The sequence below is a fragment of the Camarhynchus parvulus genome, chromosome 24 (assembly GCF_901933205.1).
Source record: "Camarhynchus parvulus chromosome 24, STF_HiC, whole genome shotgun sequence".
NCBI classification, from domain to species: Eukaryota; Metazoa; Chordata; class Aves; order Passeriformes; family Thraupidae; genus Camarhynchus; species Camarhynchus parvulus.
The window spans coordinates 2,508,617-2,522,471 of NC_044594.1; the positions used below are offsets into that span (position 1 = coordinate 2,508,617).

Genomic DNA, 13,855 nt, shown 5'->3' on the forward strand with positions numbered 1-13,855 from the left:
CAATCACAGATACACCTGTTGCACACCACAGCAGCAGATAACCATTGTTTACATTTTGTTCCTGAGGCCTCTCAGCTTCTCAGGAGGAAAAATCCTCAGGAAAGGATTTTTCATAAAAGCTGTCTGTGACAGACACCCATCTCAGCAGGTTTTTTAGGTAAATGTGCTAAATAACACTTTAATTTTATGTGTCTCTGTTTTCACTGCGACCTCACTGCTGCTGTCTGCACAGGAGGTGTAAAAAATAATAATAAAAAGAAAAAATCAGTGTTGGTTCCTCCTTAGGAAAATAAAAAGGAAATTCAGTGTGAAATAAGTGACTCCATCAAACCTCTAAAGCAGCATAGAATGTCCCCATGCTCTTGGGGAGGGTGGGGTTTAATTAGGATCTGTTACACTGAAAGATACTTCCAGCACAACAGGTAAAAATGTGATAAATAACAGCACAAAATGCCTTCCCAGCTTTACTATCTGATACCTGCTGCAGGGTAATTTCATTACTCATAAAAATAGACTGCAGCTACAAGTTCCCTCTAATCCTAATTAGGAAAGCATGTGACACTCCATTATCTTTGATGTACTGGGTGATGTTCCTGTTAAGTGAATTCTCAGTGTGGCTGCTGCTGCTGGGGAGAATTGATGGGTTCACCTGTGCCTGTACTCTCAGTAAGGATTTTATAAGGATTTTATAAGGATTTTGGGTCTCTCAGATTATTGTGAGTAGTTGTCACAAGGCCCTAAAAAAGGGAGAGTAACAATTGCATTATGTGTAATGATGTGCAGGTCACAATCAATTCTCTCCTGTCACAAATCTCATTTCTATCACTATTGCAGTGCTTTTGTTGGTGACTTCTCTGTGAGTTTAATTCCTTTTTGTCCAGTTTGAGGACAAAGTGCAGGCCTGGCTGGCCCAACCTCTGCTGGGAACACTGTCCCACTTTGTGTTATTCTTGCAGAGCTGCCTGAGGAGAAGGAGAAAGTCAAGAAAGCAGCAGATCACTGTCGCCAGATCCTCAACCACGTGAACCAGGCTGTCAAAGAGTCAGAGAACAAGCAGGTGAGAGGGCCAGAGTGAGCACCCAGGGCTGGGCACAGCAGTGCAGCTGCACTCTGGGCAGTTCTGACATTTCCCTGCATTTCCTGCACTCTGGGCAGTTCTGTTTCTCCAAGTGACATTTCCTTGCATTTCCTGCAGCACCTGGAGGATTATCAGCGGAGACTCGACCTCTCCTACTTGAAGCAGTCCGAGGATCCCATGATGGATGAGTTCAGGGTGAGTGGGAGCATTAAAAGCTCTGCGTGAATGGGAGTTTGCATTCACTTTGTGCTTCTTTTGGTGCACAATCAAGTGGTCTTTGGAGACAAATATTTCTGTATGAAAATGAAAACATTTAGTCTCAGAAATGTGAGTTTTGCCGCCTTCCTGAAGATTGCTGTGGCTCTGACAGCTCAGTTCTGCACATCATGGTGCTGATGGAGCTTGTCAGCTCTGTGCAGCAAACCTTTATGGCCTGCAAGCTCAAGCACTGTATCCCAGAAGAGATATCTGATGGATAATGAGATTATTGTGGATATTTATCTCATGTGAGTGCGTCTCTTAGTGATGCTGTTGGAGCTGGGGAGGCCTTGGAGAGCCCTGAGGTGTAACACTGGAATTGGCTTTAAAATGAGAGCTTGTACAAAAATGTGAGTTCCACACAGCCAAATCACACCTGAAGTCCAGCATTAAAAATATTCTGTTCCATGGCTCCTGTAAATCCCTGCAGTTTTGTTGGAAGCTGGTCACCTGCTGGTTTCTTCCCCATCTCCCCCAAAGTCAGTGTGAATTAAAAAACTCAACTTTTCTATAAAACTGTGTCATGTATCCTTCCCCAAATAAACTTGCAAGCATTCAGCAAAGGAAGGAAGAACTTTTGGCAGCTACAAAATCTCGCTGTCATTGATTGCAGACTCTGAGACTTGGAAGGGATGAATTGTGAAAATTGTCACTTCTGCTTGCCTGCAGATCTAAATGTCACAAGCACTGAAGTGCCTGAAGAATCCATTGACATTACAAAGCCTGTCAGATCAGGGGGATGATTTGTAAATAATTTGTAGGCACACTTGACTTGCAAATCGAGTGCTGCAGCATTAATCAGTTGTAATGCCAGAGCTGAATATGGGGGATTGGAAAAACTCCTCCTAGGAAACAGGTGACATCCTGATGCCCCAGGAGCTTGATTTGGTGGGAGAATTCCCTACTCTGTGGCACTTGGCATGTGGAAAAGAGCAGTGGAAGAGGAAGAGTGATAAACAGCATCTCTGACAGGATTTTGGGTTCCCTGCTCCGTGTTTCTGGGTTTAGGTGCTTAGCTCCAAACTGGAGTCCCTCTGGCATTCCTGTGTTTTATCATGACTTGCTTCCATGGAAATTTTAACTTTTTTTTCTTTCCCCTGGTGACAGAACCTGGATCTAACAAAGAGAAAAATGCTCCACGAAGGGCCCTTGACCTGGAAGGTGAATCGTGACAAAACCATCGGTGAGTCTGGGCCATCCCCCCATCCCCTGGCTCTGCCTGAGTTTGCTGGGAAGGAGAGGAGGGAAAAGCTCTGCTGCAGCTCCCAATTATGCTTCTTATGCCACCTCTAATAATGCCTGTGTGCTTCTCTGAGCTGATTAAATTATTCTTGTCAATTGTGAAAAGTGCTGGAGTATCATTAGGGCCACGCAGGGACACAGCAGTCAGTCATGAGCTGATCCAGTTCCATCTGTAGCTTTCTGCTGGAGTTTTCACCAGGAAGATTTGCAAGCTTTGCCTGGAATGGCACAGCACTGATTGCTGCCTCTGCATGAGTAATCAGAAATGCAGCTTTCTGCTTTCTGATGGCAATCTTTTAACTCATTCTGGGCTTTTTTTGCATTCTGGGCAGATCTGTACACTCTGCTGCTGGAGGACATCCTGGTGCTGCTGCAGAAACAAGATGACAAACTGGTGCTGAAGTGCCACAGCAAGATCCTGGCATCCACAGCTGACAGCAAACACACCTTCAGCCCCATCATCAAACTCAACACTGTGCTGGTTCGCCAGGTGGCCACAGGTCAGTGCAGCCCACTGAGAAAGCAAAAAGAGGAGCCAAAAATAAAGATTAGCTCAGTTGAGGAAGATGATTTTGTGTAGATTTGCAGAGCAGAACATGGAAAACTGCGTAGGCTTAATTCTTGGTTGTCCAACATCGTGCTTAGTATGGATGAGCTGTTTAACTTCTTTGCATCAGTAATAGGCATTTGCTTGAGTTTTAAATAGACTTCTAAATGAAAGTACTCTGATTGTGTTAGAGGAAAAGCACTCTGGAAATTATTAGAAGGGAAAAAAGGAGAAATGGAGCTCTTTCAAAATGGGTTTTTTCCTTTTGAGGGCACATTTCTTTGATAGGACAAGGTCAGTGTTTCTGTATTAGTGTTGGAAAGTTATCTCATGGACTTTTTCCTTGCTTTGGGCTGGGGTTATGTAGGAATTTTTGGGAAGTGAGAAGTGGATTTGTGAACTTTTTGGGAAGTTTCAGTTCCCTTCCCTGTGTTGGTGCAGATAACAAAGCTTTCTTCGTCATCTCCATGTCGGCGACGGGGGCTCACATCTACGAGCTGGTGGCACAGACTGTCTCAGAGAAGAATGTGTAAGTCCTGGGCAAATCCCAGCTGCTGCTGGCTTTGTTGGACCTGAGAGACCTTTTACCCCATGAATTCCCTGAGTTCCTTCTCCAAATTCAGCTGGAAATCTTGTGGTCTCTGTAAGCTGTAGGTCCTGTGGTCTCTGTAAGCATCTGCGGATAGTCCCTCCCAACTGCCTCACTCCAGACTCTTTCCTGACCTCCAAAATGTTTTTATTTACCCTTAAAATTCTGGGTTTTTGGGCCTGACTGGCAGATCAGACACAGAAATAATCCTGCATCTTCATGCAGCACCAGAGATCTTTGCAGATTTACATTCTGGCATCATAAACACCCTAGTGCAGGAATTGGATTCCATGGCTAAAAGGTTCTTTGGGAGAAACTCTTTTCTCCTAAAGAATACCCAGGGGTAGATGTGTTTGTAGGATACATTGCTCTTGTTGCATCTATACACTTCAGTGATGTGTGAAATAATGCTTTTTCGTGTATTTATGTATCAATTAACTGGTTGATCTGGCAAGTGATAAGGTCCTGTCTATCATTTCAATCTGCTGAAGAGCATCCAGGTGAGCTGAGCTTTCTCCTGTGGTGATTTCAGGCTGTTCCTGGGGGGACTGAATGGAACAGAACTTAAAAACAAAAAAGACATTTCTTTTTGGTAAAAAAAAAGCAGTGATAATATCAGCTGGGTTTAAGAGGATTAAATAGAGAAATGCTCATTCTGTCTCACTTGCTGCATGGTTTTATTTGCTGTTTCTGCTGCAGCTGGCAGGACCTTATAGCTCAGATGGCAGGAACTGTGAAGATGGGGAGCAGCAGAAGAGTGATCCCACTGCCTCAGTCAGGCCCTGGCGAGTAAGTCAAAGCTGCAGGAGGAAGAAAAGCTGATTTTTCTTTCTCCAGCACCCCTTTTCCTGCTTAAAAATTGCCCTCCAAAGCATGGATTCTGCTGCAGATGAAGCTGACTGAAAGGTTGTTTTTGTTCTTCCCTCCCTGCAGAGAGGAGCGTGAGGAAGAGGAGCAGCAGAAGCTCAAGGAGCAGCATGACATTCCTGCCAGCAGCCTGCAGAGCCCAGGTAAAGCAGGGATTCAGGGAAGGGGAGCAGGAGGTTTGCTCCAGGGAGTGCAGGGGTGCCCAGCCATAGTCCTGGGGGATTGGGGATCCCGCGGCAGCTTTGAGATTGTCCTGGAAAGGGATGGTTTCTTTATAAGTCATTCAGAGAAGTGATGCTGAACCTCTTGGAAATGCACCTTTTACCATTTCCATCTGATTGATAAACTGCTGGAGAGTCTTTTTTTAACCCTGGAAAGAGCTGGCCTTGTAGCTGAAGAATCTTAGTGTTTCCAGAATGGAATTTTCTGCACTTTTATCACCTGAATTTTTGTTCTCTGTCCTCTAGATAAAGATTTGGGCCTGGAGTCTCCCTTGATACTGAACCCTCAGTCCTCCTCGCCCATCATGTCAGAGAAGGCCAAGGTGGAAGGGCTGCTGGGGGCTGAGGGGCAGTTTGAGAAGGTGCAGCAGGCAGAGCTGGCACTGAAGGACTCCTCTGGCTGCAGCTCAGCCTCGGTGCCCGAGGGGCAGTGGGCACGGGATGCCCTGAGGAACTGTGAGTATCACCCTGGGCTGGGCTCTGCACATGGAATTTCCGTTCATTTTCCATCCCCCTGGGCTGGATTGCACACAAAAGGGATGTGGCAGCGAGGAGTTGTGAATCCATGCACTGCCCCTTCCCTGGGCTGCAGGCATCTCCTTGTTTTTCTGTATCAAATGAGGCTGATCATGAATTTCTACCATCCATGGAGTGCTTTGATGGCAAAATGACATTGCAGAACTTAGTGCACAGTGCCATTGCTGGTCAGCAGTTTTTAAAGACAAGGCACTCAGCCCTGGGCTTGTTTCTGTAGCACTGGAGCAGAACTGGAGAGGTTGCTTGTGTTGCAGAATACAATTTTCCTTTTATTCTTTGTAAAATTCTGCAAATTGTTAAGCTCACTTACATCCAAAGCCCAGGCTCAGGTTTCCTGAGTACCTGGGAGGTGGTTGGGTTTAATTGGATCAACACTTGTGTGTGTTGAGAAGTTTTCCTGATGGACAAATCATTGTTTGAAATGGTTTTTAAGGTTTTCAGTAATTTCTTCTGCTCTCCTTTCAGAGGAAGGATGCAGGGCTCTGCAACCTGCTGGATCAGCTCTGGCAGTGCAACTCCTAAATATAACTCCCTAAAATTTCAATGAATTCATTAATCCACAGATCTCTCCTTGGCAACTCTGGAAGGGACACAAAGTCCCTCAGTTGTACTTGGAGGGAAGAGTCTGTGCAATATTTGCTTTCACCAGAATGCAGAACTCTCACATCCTTGGCCCCAATTGCCTTTTCCATCTCTCTGTCCAAGCAATGACAGTTCTCTGCAGTCTCAGAGTTATCTCAGAGCTTTAATTCCATTTATTCTCCTTCTTAGAGGATTTAAAGTTCTTTTCTAGTTCTGAATATTGCCCAGATATTCTTGGTACTTGTTTTAAGAGACCACAGCTAAAATAATCCTAGTCTGGGGGTGTGTAAGGACAATTTTAGTGACCCTGCAGCATCTCCTGAGTGTTGAGAGTTAAAAGAGCAGCTCTCCAACATTGTGACAAGAGCCTGAGCTGAGTGACAGTTCTGCTGTGTGACATCACAGCTTTTTAGCTTTTTTTGGGTGTTGCAGGAGCATTTTGTGGTGAGGAGGAACAATCTGGGGCTCTTGACAGCAGCACGTTTTTGTTTGGAACAATATGTCCCTATTATGAAGTGTTGGCTTGGGATAATTTGGGAGCTAAAGGAATGTGGGTTGAAGTTCAACCAGGCATAAATTTGCATTGAATTCTAGGGAAAAAATGTTTCTTCGATTTTTTCCTTTTTTTTTTTTTTTCTGTCATTTCAAACCTGAGTGGAATATTCCCAATTTCCTTGAGGTGGGAATCCCCTGCTATAAGCACAGCTCTGAGCTCCTGTGCAGGGTGAAACTCAGGATCATTTCTGGAGACAATTTCTTTGGTTTTCTCCAAGGAGATGCAACTTGTCCTGACATATGGTAAGGTAAAACAGGGGAGTGCGGCTGGAGCCTTTAATACATTTATTTTTATCCCTGTTTTTCCAACCCAGAGCAAGGAGTCACACCTCTGTCAGAGGGTGACCTTTGTGTCTGCTTGAATCCCTTCTGTGCTCTGTGAGCCTTGCCTGCATTTGTCAGGTGCCATTAGTGCAGGAGCAGGATTTCCAGACATTATGATAAAAACAGAGATTTTGGGCAAGCAGGAAGGGAGGTGATGAGCTCACAGAATATCCTGAGCTGGAGAGGAGCCAGAAGGATCACTGAGTCCAGGTGCTGTCCATTTAATTATGTTTTATTTTTTTAATATACAGTGTAAAAACCATCCCTGATCTCTGAACCTGTTCAGAACTAGCTGAGTCTGACAGCACCACTGATCTTTGGAGTGTTCCCAAATGGTTTTTCTCAGGAGATAGATGGGCTGTGGGACATCCCCACTAAAATCTCCTCAAACCCCCCTGAGCCCTGAAGCTTCTTGGGGACAGTTGAATCAAACCCCATTGTCTCTGCAGGAAATTATTTGATTTCTCTCAGGAGATGGGCTGTGGCACTTCTTTTCTCAGGAGATGTGCTAGGAGACATCCCCACTTCTGTCTCTAAAGATCTCCTCAAACCCCCCTTCTTAGACTTTTTCCCTTTTTTTTTTTTTTTTTTTTTGCTGTCATTTCAAACCTGAGCAGAATATTCCCATTTTCCTTGAGGTGGGAATCCCCTGCTATAACCACAGCTGTGAGCTCCTGTGCAGGGTCAGAATTTGAGTTATTTGGTCACTTTGAGCCTCAGTGTGGGAATCCCCTGCTATAACCACAGCTGTGAGCTCCTGTGCAGGGTCAGAATTTGAGTTATTTGGTCACTTTGAGCCTCAGTCTTGTCCCTCTCATCTGACCCTTGCCTGTACTTGCAGTGGGGCTGCTGAAGCAGCCCTTGGTGCAGCAGCTGGGCCTGGCTGAGAAGGGGACCCTGGAGGACAGACAGCGCCCGCCCAGGTTCAGGAACGTGTCCCAGGAAGGCCAGACAGAGAGCGGCGCCGAGCTGCAGCAGCAAATTCCAAATTCTGAGAGCAAATTCCAGCAGGCTGCAGAGGACAGAGCCCTTGGCAGAACTGGGGAGGAGAGGCACGGCGCCCGGACTGCAGCGCAGTGCCCGGCCTCGGGGGATGCCCTGCAGCTGCTGGGCACTGAGCCCCCTGCCAGGGGCGCTTTGCCCATGGACAGCACGAACCTGGAGGGCTCCAGCTCGGAGCTGGAGGGGCTGGGGGCTGAGGAGAGCGGGGAGCATTTCTTTGATGCTCGGGAAGCTCACAGCGACGAGAACCCCGGCGAGAGCGGCGAGCTGCTGGACAGGAAGGAGGAGGAAGAGGAAGAGGAGGAGGAGGAGGAAGAGGTGCAAATTCGGATCTCAGGTGAGCATGGGGCACTCCTGCAGGGGTGATGGCCTGGCCAGGTCCCTTTAACTTCACCTTTTGTTTGTCTGGGATAGGACATCAGCTCCCAGCTCTCACCAAGTCGTTTTAGCCCTGTGCAAACATGGAGCTGGTTCATTCTTCGTGTGCTGCAGGAGAAGCTGGAGGGCTGGGAGACAGAGGACATAAACCCTCTGACAACTGGAATTGCCAAGCAAGCCCTCAGTTGTGGCTGGCCTGGACCACTTCATCTCTCCACTGCCTAAAGGGACCTGTAAAAAAAAGGTTTTCCCTGTTTTTCCCTGGAGGCAAAGCCCTTTTTAAAGCCCTTTTCCTGATCAGGCTTCAGGAAAGAAACGTGGAGCTGGTTCATTCTTCATGTTCTTGAGGACAAGCTGAAGGGCTGGGGGACACAGGACAAGCCTGGGACAGCCTGGAATCGCCAAGCCCTCAATTGTGGCTGGCCTGGACCACTTCATCTCTCCGCTGCTTGAAGGGAAAAGCTTTTCCCTGCAGTCAAAGCCTTTTTCAAAGCTCTTTTCCTGATCAAGCTTCAGGAAAGAAACCCACAACTTTCATTTTACACTGCAATAGTCTCCTGTTACCTTACCACACTCTGAACCTCTAAAAAGTTTATTTTATTGTTTTTATTGTTTTTGCTGCTCATGGACTATTTGACAGCTTCAAATTATTGACAGCTACAAATTATTTACAAATCCTGACCAAACTTAGCACAGAAGCTGAGGTTTATCTCATGTGCATTTTCTAGTGGATTCAACACTAACAGCCCCACAGAAGTCTCTTATCCATAAATATGCTCTTATTTAAAAATTGGATTATATCCATGTGGATAAGCCAATTTATGACTGCCCCAATGCTGCTTTCCAAATACATAGTGCAAATAATTTTTCTCCCTGAGACATTTTAAATTATTAAAGCTGAGCCAACAACTTGAAGCATCTAATTTATTTGTCACCTCTTCCACTGTTTACTTTTTTTAACTGTATGGGGACACCAAAATGAGATGGATCTGGTTTTAGTCAATTCTGAGTCCCCTGTGCTGGCTTTGCCTGTGCTTTTATGGAGAAATTCATTAAATGGACTCCTGTTTCTGGGTGCAGGTTGTGAAAGCATTTTCTGTCTGTGATTACTTTATCTTTTAGCATATCAGCAAGCTCTGCTTTAAACCTCACCCATCTAAAAGCATCATCAGTGCCAGGGCTGGGGAGTGGAGTTTGGGATTCCAGCAACTGGGTTTGCCAGGTGCCATTAGTGCAGGAGCAGGATTTCCAGACATTATGATAAAAACAGAGATTTTGGGCAAGCAGGAAGGGAGGTGATGAGCTCACGGAATATCCTGAGCTGGAGAGGAGCCAGAAGGATCACTTGAGTCCAGGTGCTGTCCATTTAATTATGTTTTATGTTTTTTAATATACAGTGTAAAAACCATCCCTGATCCCTGAACCTGTTCAGAACCAGCTGAGTCTGACAGCACCGCTGATCTTTGGAGTGTTCCCAAATGGTTTTTCTCAGGAGATAGATAGGCTGTGGGGCTTCTTTTCTCAGGAGATGGGCTGTGGGACATCCCCACTAAAAATCTCCTCAAACCCCCTGAGTCCCTGAAGCTTCTTGGGGACAGTTGAATCAAACCCCATTGTCTCTGCAGGAAATTATTTGATTTTTCTTAGGAGATGGGCTGTGGGACATCCCCATTTCTGTATCTAAAAATCTGCTCAAACCCCCTAAGCCCTGAAGCTTCTTGGGGACAGTTGAGTGAAACCCCATTTATTTGAAATTATTTGAAGTTATTTGATTTTTCTCAGGAGATGGGCTGTGGGACATCCTCACTTTTATCTCTTAAAATCTGCTCAAACCCCCTGAGCCCTGAAGCTTCTTGGGGACAGTTGAATCAAACCCCTTTGTCTCTGCAGGAAATTATTTGATTTTTCTCAGGAGATGGGCTTTGGAACATCCCCACTAAAAATCTGCTCAAAACTGCCTGGGGCCCTGAAGCTTTTTGGGGGCAGTTGAATCAAACCCCATTGTCTCTGTAGGAAATTATTTGATTTTTCTCAGGAGATGGGCTGTGGGACTCCTTTTCTCAGGAGATGGGCTGTGGGACATCCCCATTCTGTCTCTAAAGATCTCCTCAAACCCCCTGAGCCCTGAAGCCCCAATCCCTGCTGTCCCCACAGGAAATTATTTGATCCTCGATGGATACGGATCGGTGCAGGAGAGCTCCACGGACGAGGAGGTGTCAGCCCTGGTCCTGCAGTGCACCTCGCACAGGCAGCCTCCCCTGGGCTGTCCCCAGCAGCAGCAGCAGCAGCCCCTGTCCCCCAGGGACACCCAGTGTGACAGGGACAGCTCGCCCTTCCCCGAGGAGCTGCGCTGGGCAGGGCTGGAGGAGCCCTGTCCCTTCCTGGGCAGCCCCCAGCTCCCTCTGGAAACCCGAGTGCAGCTCATGCAGTACATCCACAACATCCAGGATGCCCTGGAGAAGCTAAAGGTGCGTTGCTTTTTGTTCTTTTTATTGTTATTTCAATACTATTATTATTATTATTATTATTATTATTATTATTATTATTATTATTATTATTATTATCTAAAGGTACGTTTCTTCTTCTTCTTCCTCTTCTTCTTCTTCTTATTTTTTTTTTTATTTTATGTAAAGGTGTGTTGGTTTTAGTTATTATTATTATTATTATTATCATTATTATCATTAATATAATTATTAGCTAAAGGTACGTTGATTTTTGTTCTTTTTATTGTTTTTATTATTACTATTATTATTTTACCATTAATTTTTATTTTATCATTGTTTCATTATTATTTTATTATATTATTATCATTATCATTATATTATCATTTATTATTATTATTATTATTATTATTATTATTATTATTATTATTACTATTACTATTACTATTACTACTGCGGTTTGGTCACCTGAGCGTTTCATCATTTCCATACCCGTTCAGTTTGGGGTTAGGAAAAAATGCTTTAAAACAAATTTGATGGGCAAGGACACAGCCACATTTCTCCTCATCTCTGGCTCTTACTCCTGGAAGATTGTTGTGTGTGCAGGGACCCCATGGCAGGGAGGAGCGATGAATCTGACTCCGTGCTCTCACAAGGCTAATTTATTATTTTATAATACTATATTAAAGAATACTAAACTATACTGAAGAGTACATAAAGGATACTTACTAAATGTTAAAAAGATAGTAATGAAACTCATGACTCTTTCCAGAGTCTTGACACAGCTTGGCCTCAATTGGCCAAAGAGTCAAAACAATTCACATGAAACCAAGGAAACAATCACCTGTTGGATAAACAATCTCCAAACACATTGTAAAGGAGCAAAACACAGGAGAAGCAAATGAAATAAGAATTGTTTCCCTTTTCTCTGAAGCTTCTCAGCTTCCCAGGAGAAAAATCCTGGGCAAAGGGATTTTTCAGAGAACGTGAATGCCACAGAAGGCTTTAGAGCAGAATGTTTTGCTTTTTTTGCTGTTGTGTTTGTATTGAGTTGTGGATCACACAGGCCAATAGTTCTGCTGGAGCTGGAGGGCTCTTTGCTGCTTTGGTTTTGGTCTGGAGAAATTTCTGAGGGATAGGACAAGCCTGCAAAAGTGGAGTTTCCAACAGGACACTGGCTGAGAAATCTGGATTCCTGGCATAAAGGAATGGATAGCTTTAAGGAATGTGGATTCCTGGGGAGAAGTTCTTCACAGAGAGGTGGGAGGGGCTGCAGTCCCATCCCTGCAGGTGTTCAAGGACACCCTGGATGTGGCACTTGGTGACAAGGTGGCCTTAGGGCATAGGTTGGACTCAGAGATCTCGAAGGTCTTTTCCAGCCTGAGTAATTCTGTGCAATCTCTCATGTGCTGCTGCTCGTGGTATCAAATGAAGATTCTGAGTTGCACCAAGGATATATCAGACCAATATTGAGGTTTTCAGGCTCTATATATTCCAAATTATTTTCCAAATAGATTCCAAATTATTTTTGCATGGGACATGGATTCTCTTTATAGAATAAGTACAGAAGGTTTAATAAGTGAAACACTCAGTAGCCAGCCTTGAATTTCACTGAAATCAAATATTGCATGCAAATGGAGCTGCTGATAAAGGAGTTGAGGGAGCTCACTCCCACCTGGGTGTTTGCAGTACTGAAACTTCTCTTTCCCTGTTTGAAGCCCTCTTTGTTTGCCTGGTCAATGGAGATCCAGCTGAGTTGTGGGGCTGTTGTTGCTGTTTTGCAGGAGGTGGAGGAGGATTACAGCGTTCTGCGGCGCCAGGGGCTGGCTGGCTCAGCCTCCACGGGAGAGCACTCAGGTAGGACCCCAAAATCACACCCAGAGCACAAAATCCACCTAAAAACAGAGGCCAGGCCGAATTAAGGGAATAAAAAGGAATTCTCTTTATTGAAGGGCCTTCTGGTACATTTAGGACAGACAAAACCCACCCAAAAAATGGACTCACAGGTTTCACACTTTTATTTTGGTGATTTTAGAAGGTTTAACAAGATAATAATGAAAAACTCGTGACTGACTCCTCAGAGTCCAACACAGCCTGACCATGATTGGTCATTAAGTAAAGACAATTCACGTGTTGGATAAACAATGTCCAACCACATTCCAAAGGAGAAGCAGTCAGATAATTCTTGTTTTCATTTTTGTCTGAGGCTTCTCAGCTTCCCAGGAGCAGAAATCCTGGGGAAGGGATTTTTCAGAGAATGTGACAGTGACACCTGACCAAGGGCTGGGGGTGAAGCTCTCAGTGAGCAGCTCTGCCTGTGGGAGTGCTCAGAAGTGCCACAAATTCATCTCCAGGTGCATCCCTCTCTCTCACCACCCTTTTTTCCCTTTTTCCCCCCTTTTCAGACAAAAGCTAGTCGTGTTTCCAGGAGTGGCTGAAGATTGGAGGAAGAGAATCAGGACACAGCACCCGCTGTCTCCCCTGTGGACTCTGGGATGAGGGTTTGGAGCATCCAAACAGAACCATTCTCTAGCAAAGTGGGCATGGGGTGCTTTTCCTGTGGGGCATCTGCACTATCTTGTCAGTGAGGGAGTCTATTCTATTCTGCTCCTCTCCTTGCTACCAGAAATTCATTTTTTTTTTCAGAACAGGAAAAAAAAAAAAAAACCAAACCAAATGTACAGAGCTTTGGGTGTAGGATATAAAAAAAATGTATTTAGACATTTAAAAGAAAAAAAAATCAATGTATTTATTTGACTTCATTCCGTGTATCAAAAGCACATTTTAATTTTTTAATCTGCCTTTTTTTTTTGTTTTTGTTCTATTTTTTGGGTAGTGACAGTTCTGGCCCCCTGCATGTGGCCCAGCCCTGCCTGGTGAGGGGACAGGGGGGACCTGTGTGCAGGTGATTCCTCACTGGACTGGACTCTGCACTCCCTGCTGGCACTCAGACCACCAAGAGCTACTCATGAAGGTGTTAGGATGGAATTGATGGCTGGGATTTGTCTGTATCCAACCAACTGCATGGGAATTGCTCGTGTCACCACGTGTGGAACAGGAATTTTCCATGCACTAAACAGCCAGGCACTTGAGATGGGCAAATTTTCCTTTTCCCCTTTCCCATTCCTTTGCTGGGAGAGGAGAAAGAGGTTTAATTTTGGGTTTTTTTTTTCCTTGACTTTGTTGGCTTTGATCATTGTCTCCTTTGTAAAGTGATAAAAAAAAATACTTGGA

The 13,855-nt window shown here is 44.9% G+C and overlaps 1 protein-coding gene across 4 annotated transcripts in view; it reads left to right on the forward strand.

Moving 5' to 3' along the window:
- Nucleotides 1-13,855, forward strand: part of ARHGEF12 (Rho guanine nucleotide exchange factor 12) — an 81,636-nt gene extending 67,781 nt beyond the window's left edge. For all 4 annotated transcript variants that reach the window (XM_030964815.1, XM_030964813.1, XM_030964814.1 and 1 more), the window contains 12 exons: nt 957-1,057; nt 1,196-1,273; nt 2,444-2,519; nt 2,911-3,078; nt 3,567-3,654; nt 4,414-4,503; nt 4,648-4,724; nt 5,049-5,258; nt 7,642-8,139; nt 10,335-10,648; nt 12,406-12,478; nt 13,027-13,855. In XM_030964815.1, the coding sequence (XP_030820675.1) occupies nt 957-1,057; nt 1,196-1,273; nt 2,444-2,519; nt 2,911-3,078; nt 3,567-3,654; nt 4,414-4,503; nt 4,648-4,724; nt 5,049-5,258; nt 7,642-8,139; nt 10,335-10,648; nt 12,406-12,478; nt 13,027-13,037 (1,784 nt within the window). In that variant the 3' untranslated portion in view covers nt 13,038-13,855. The remainder of the gene's footprint in view (nt 1-956; nt 1,058-1,195; nt 1,274-2,443; nt 2,520-2,910; nt 3,079-3,566; nt 3,655-4,413; nt 4,504-4,647; nt 4,725-5,048; nt 5,259-7,641; nt 8,140-10,334; nt 10,649-12,405; nt 12,479-13,026) is intronic.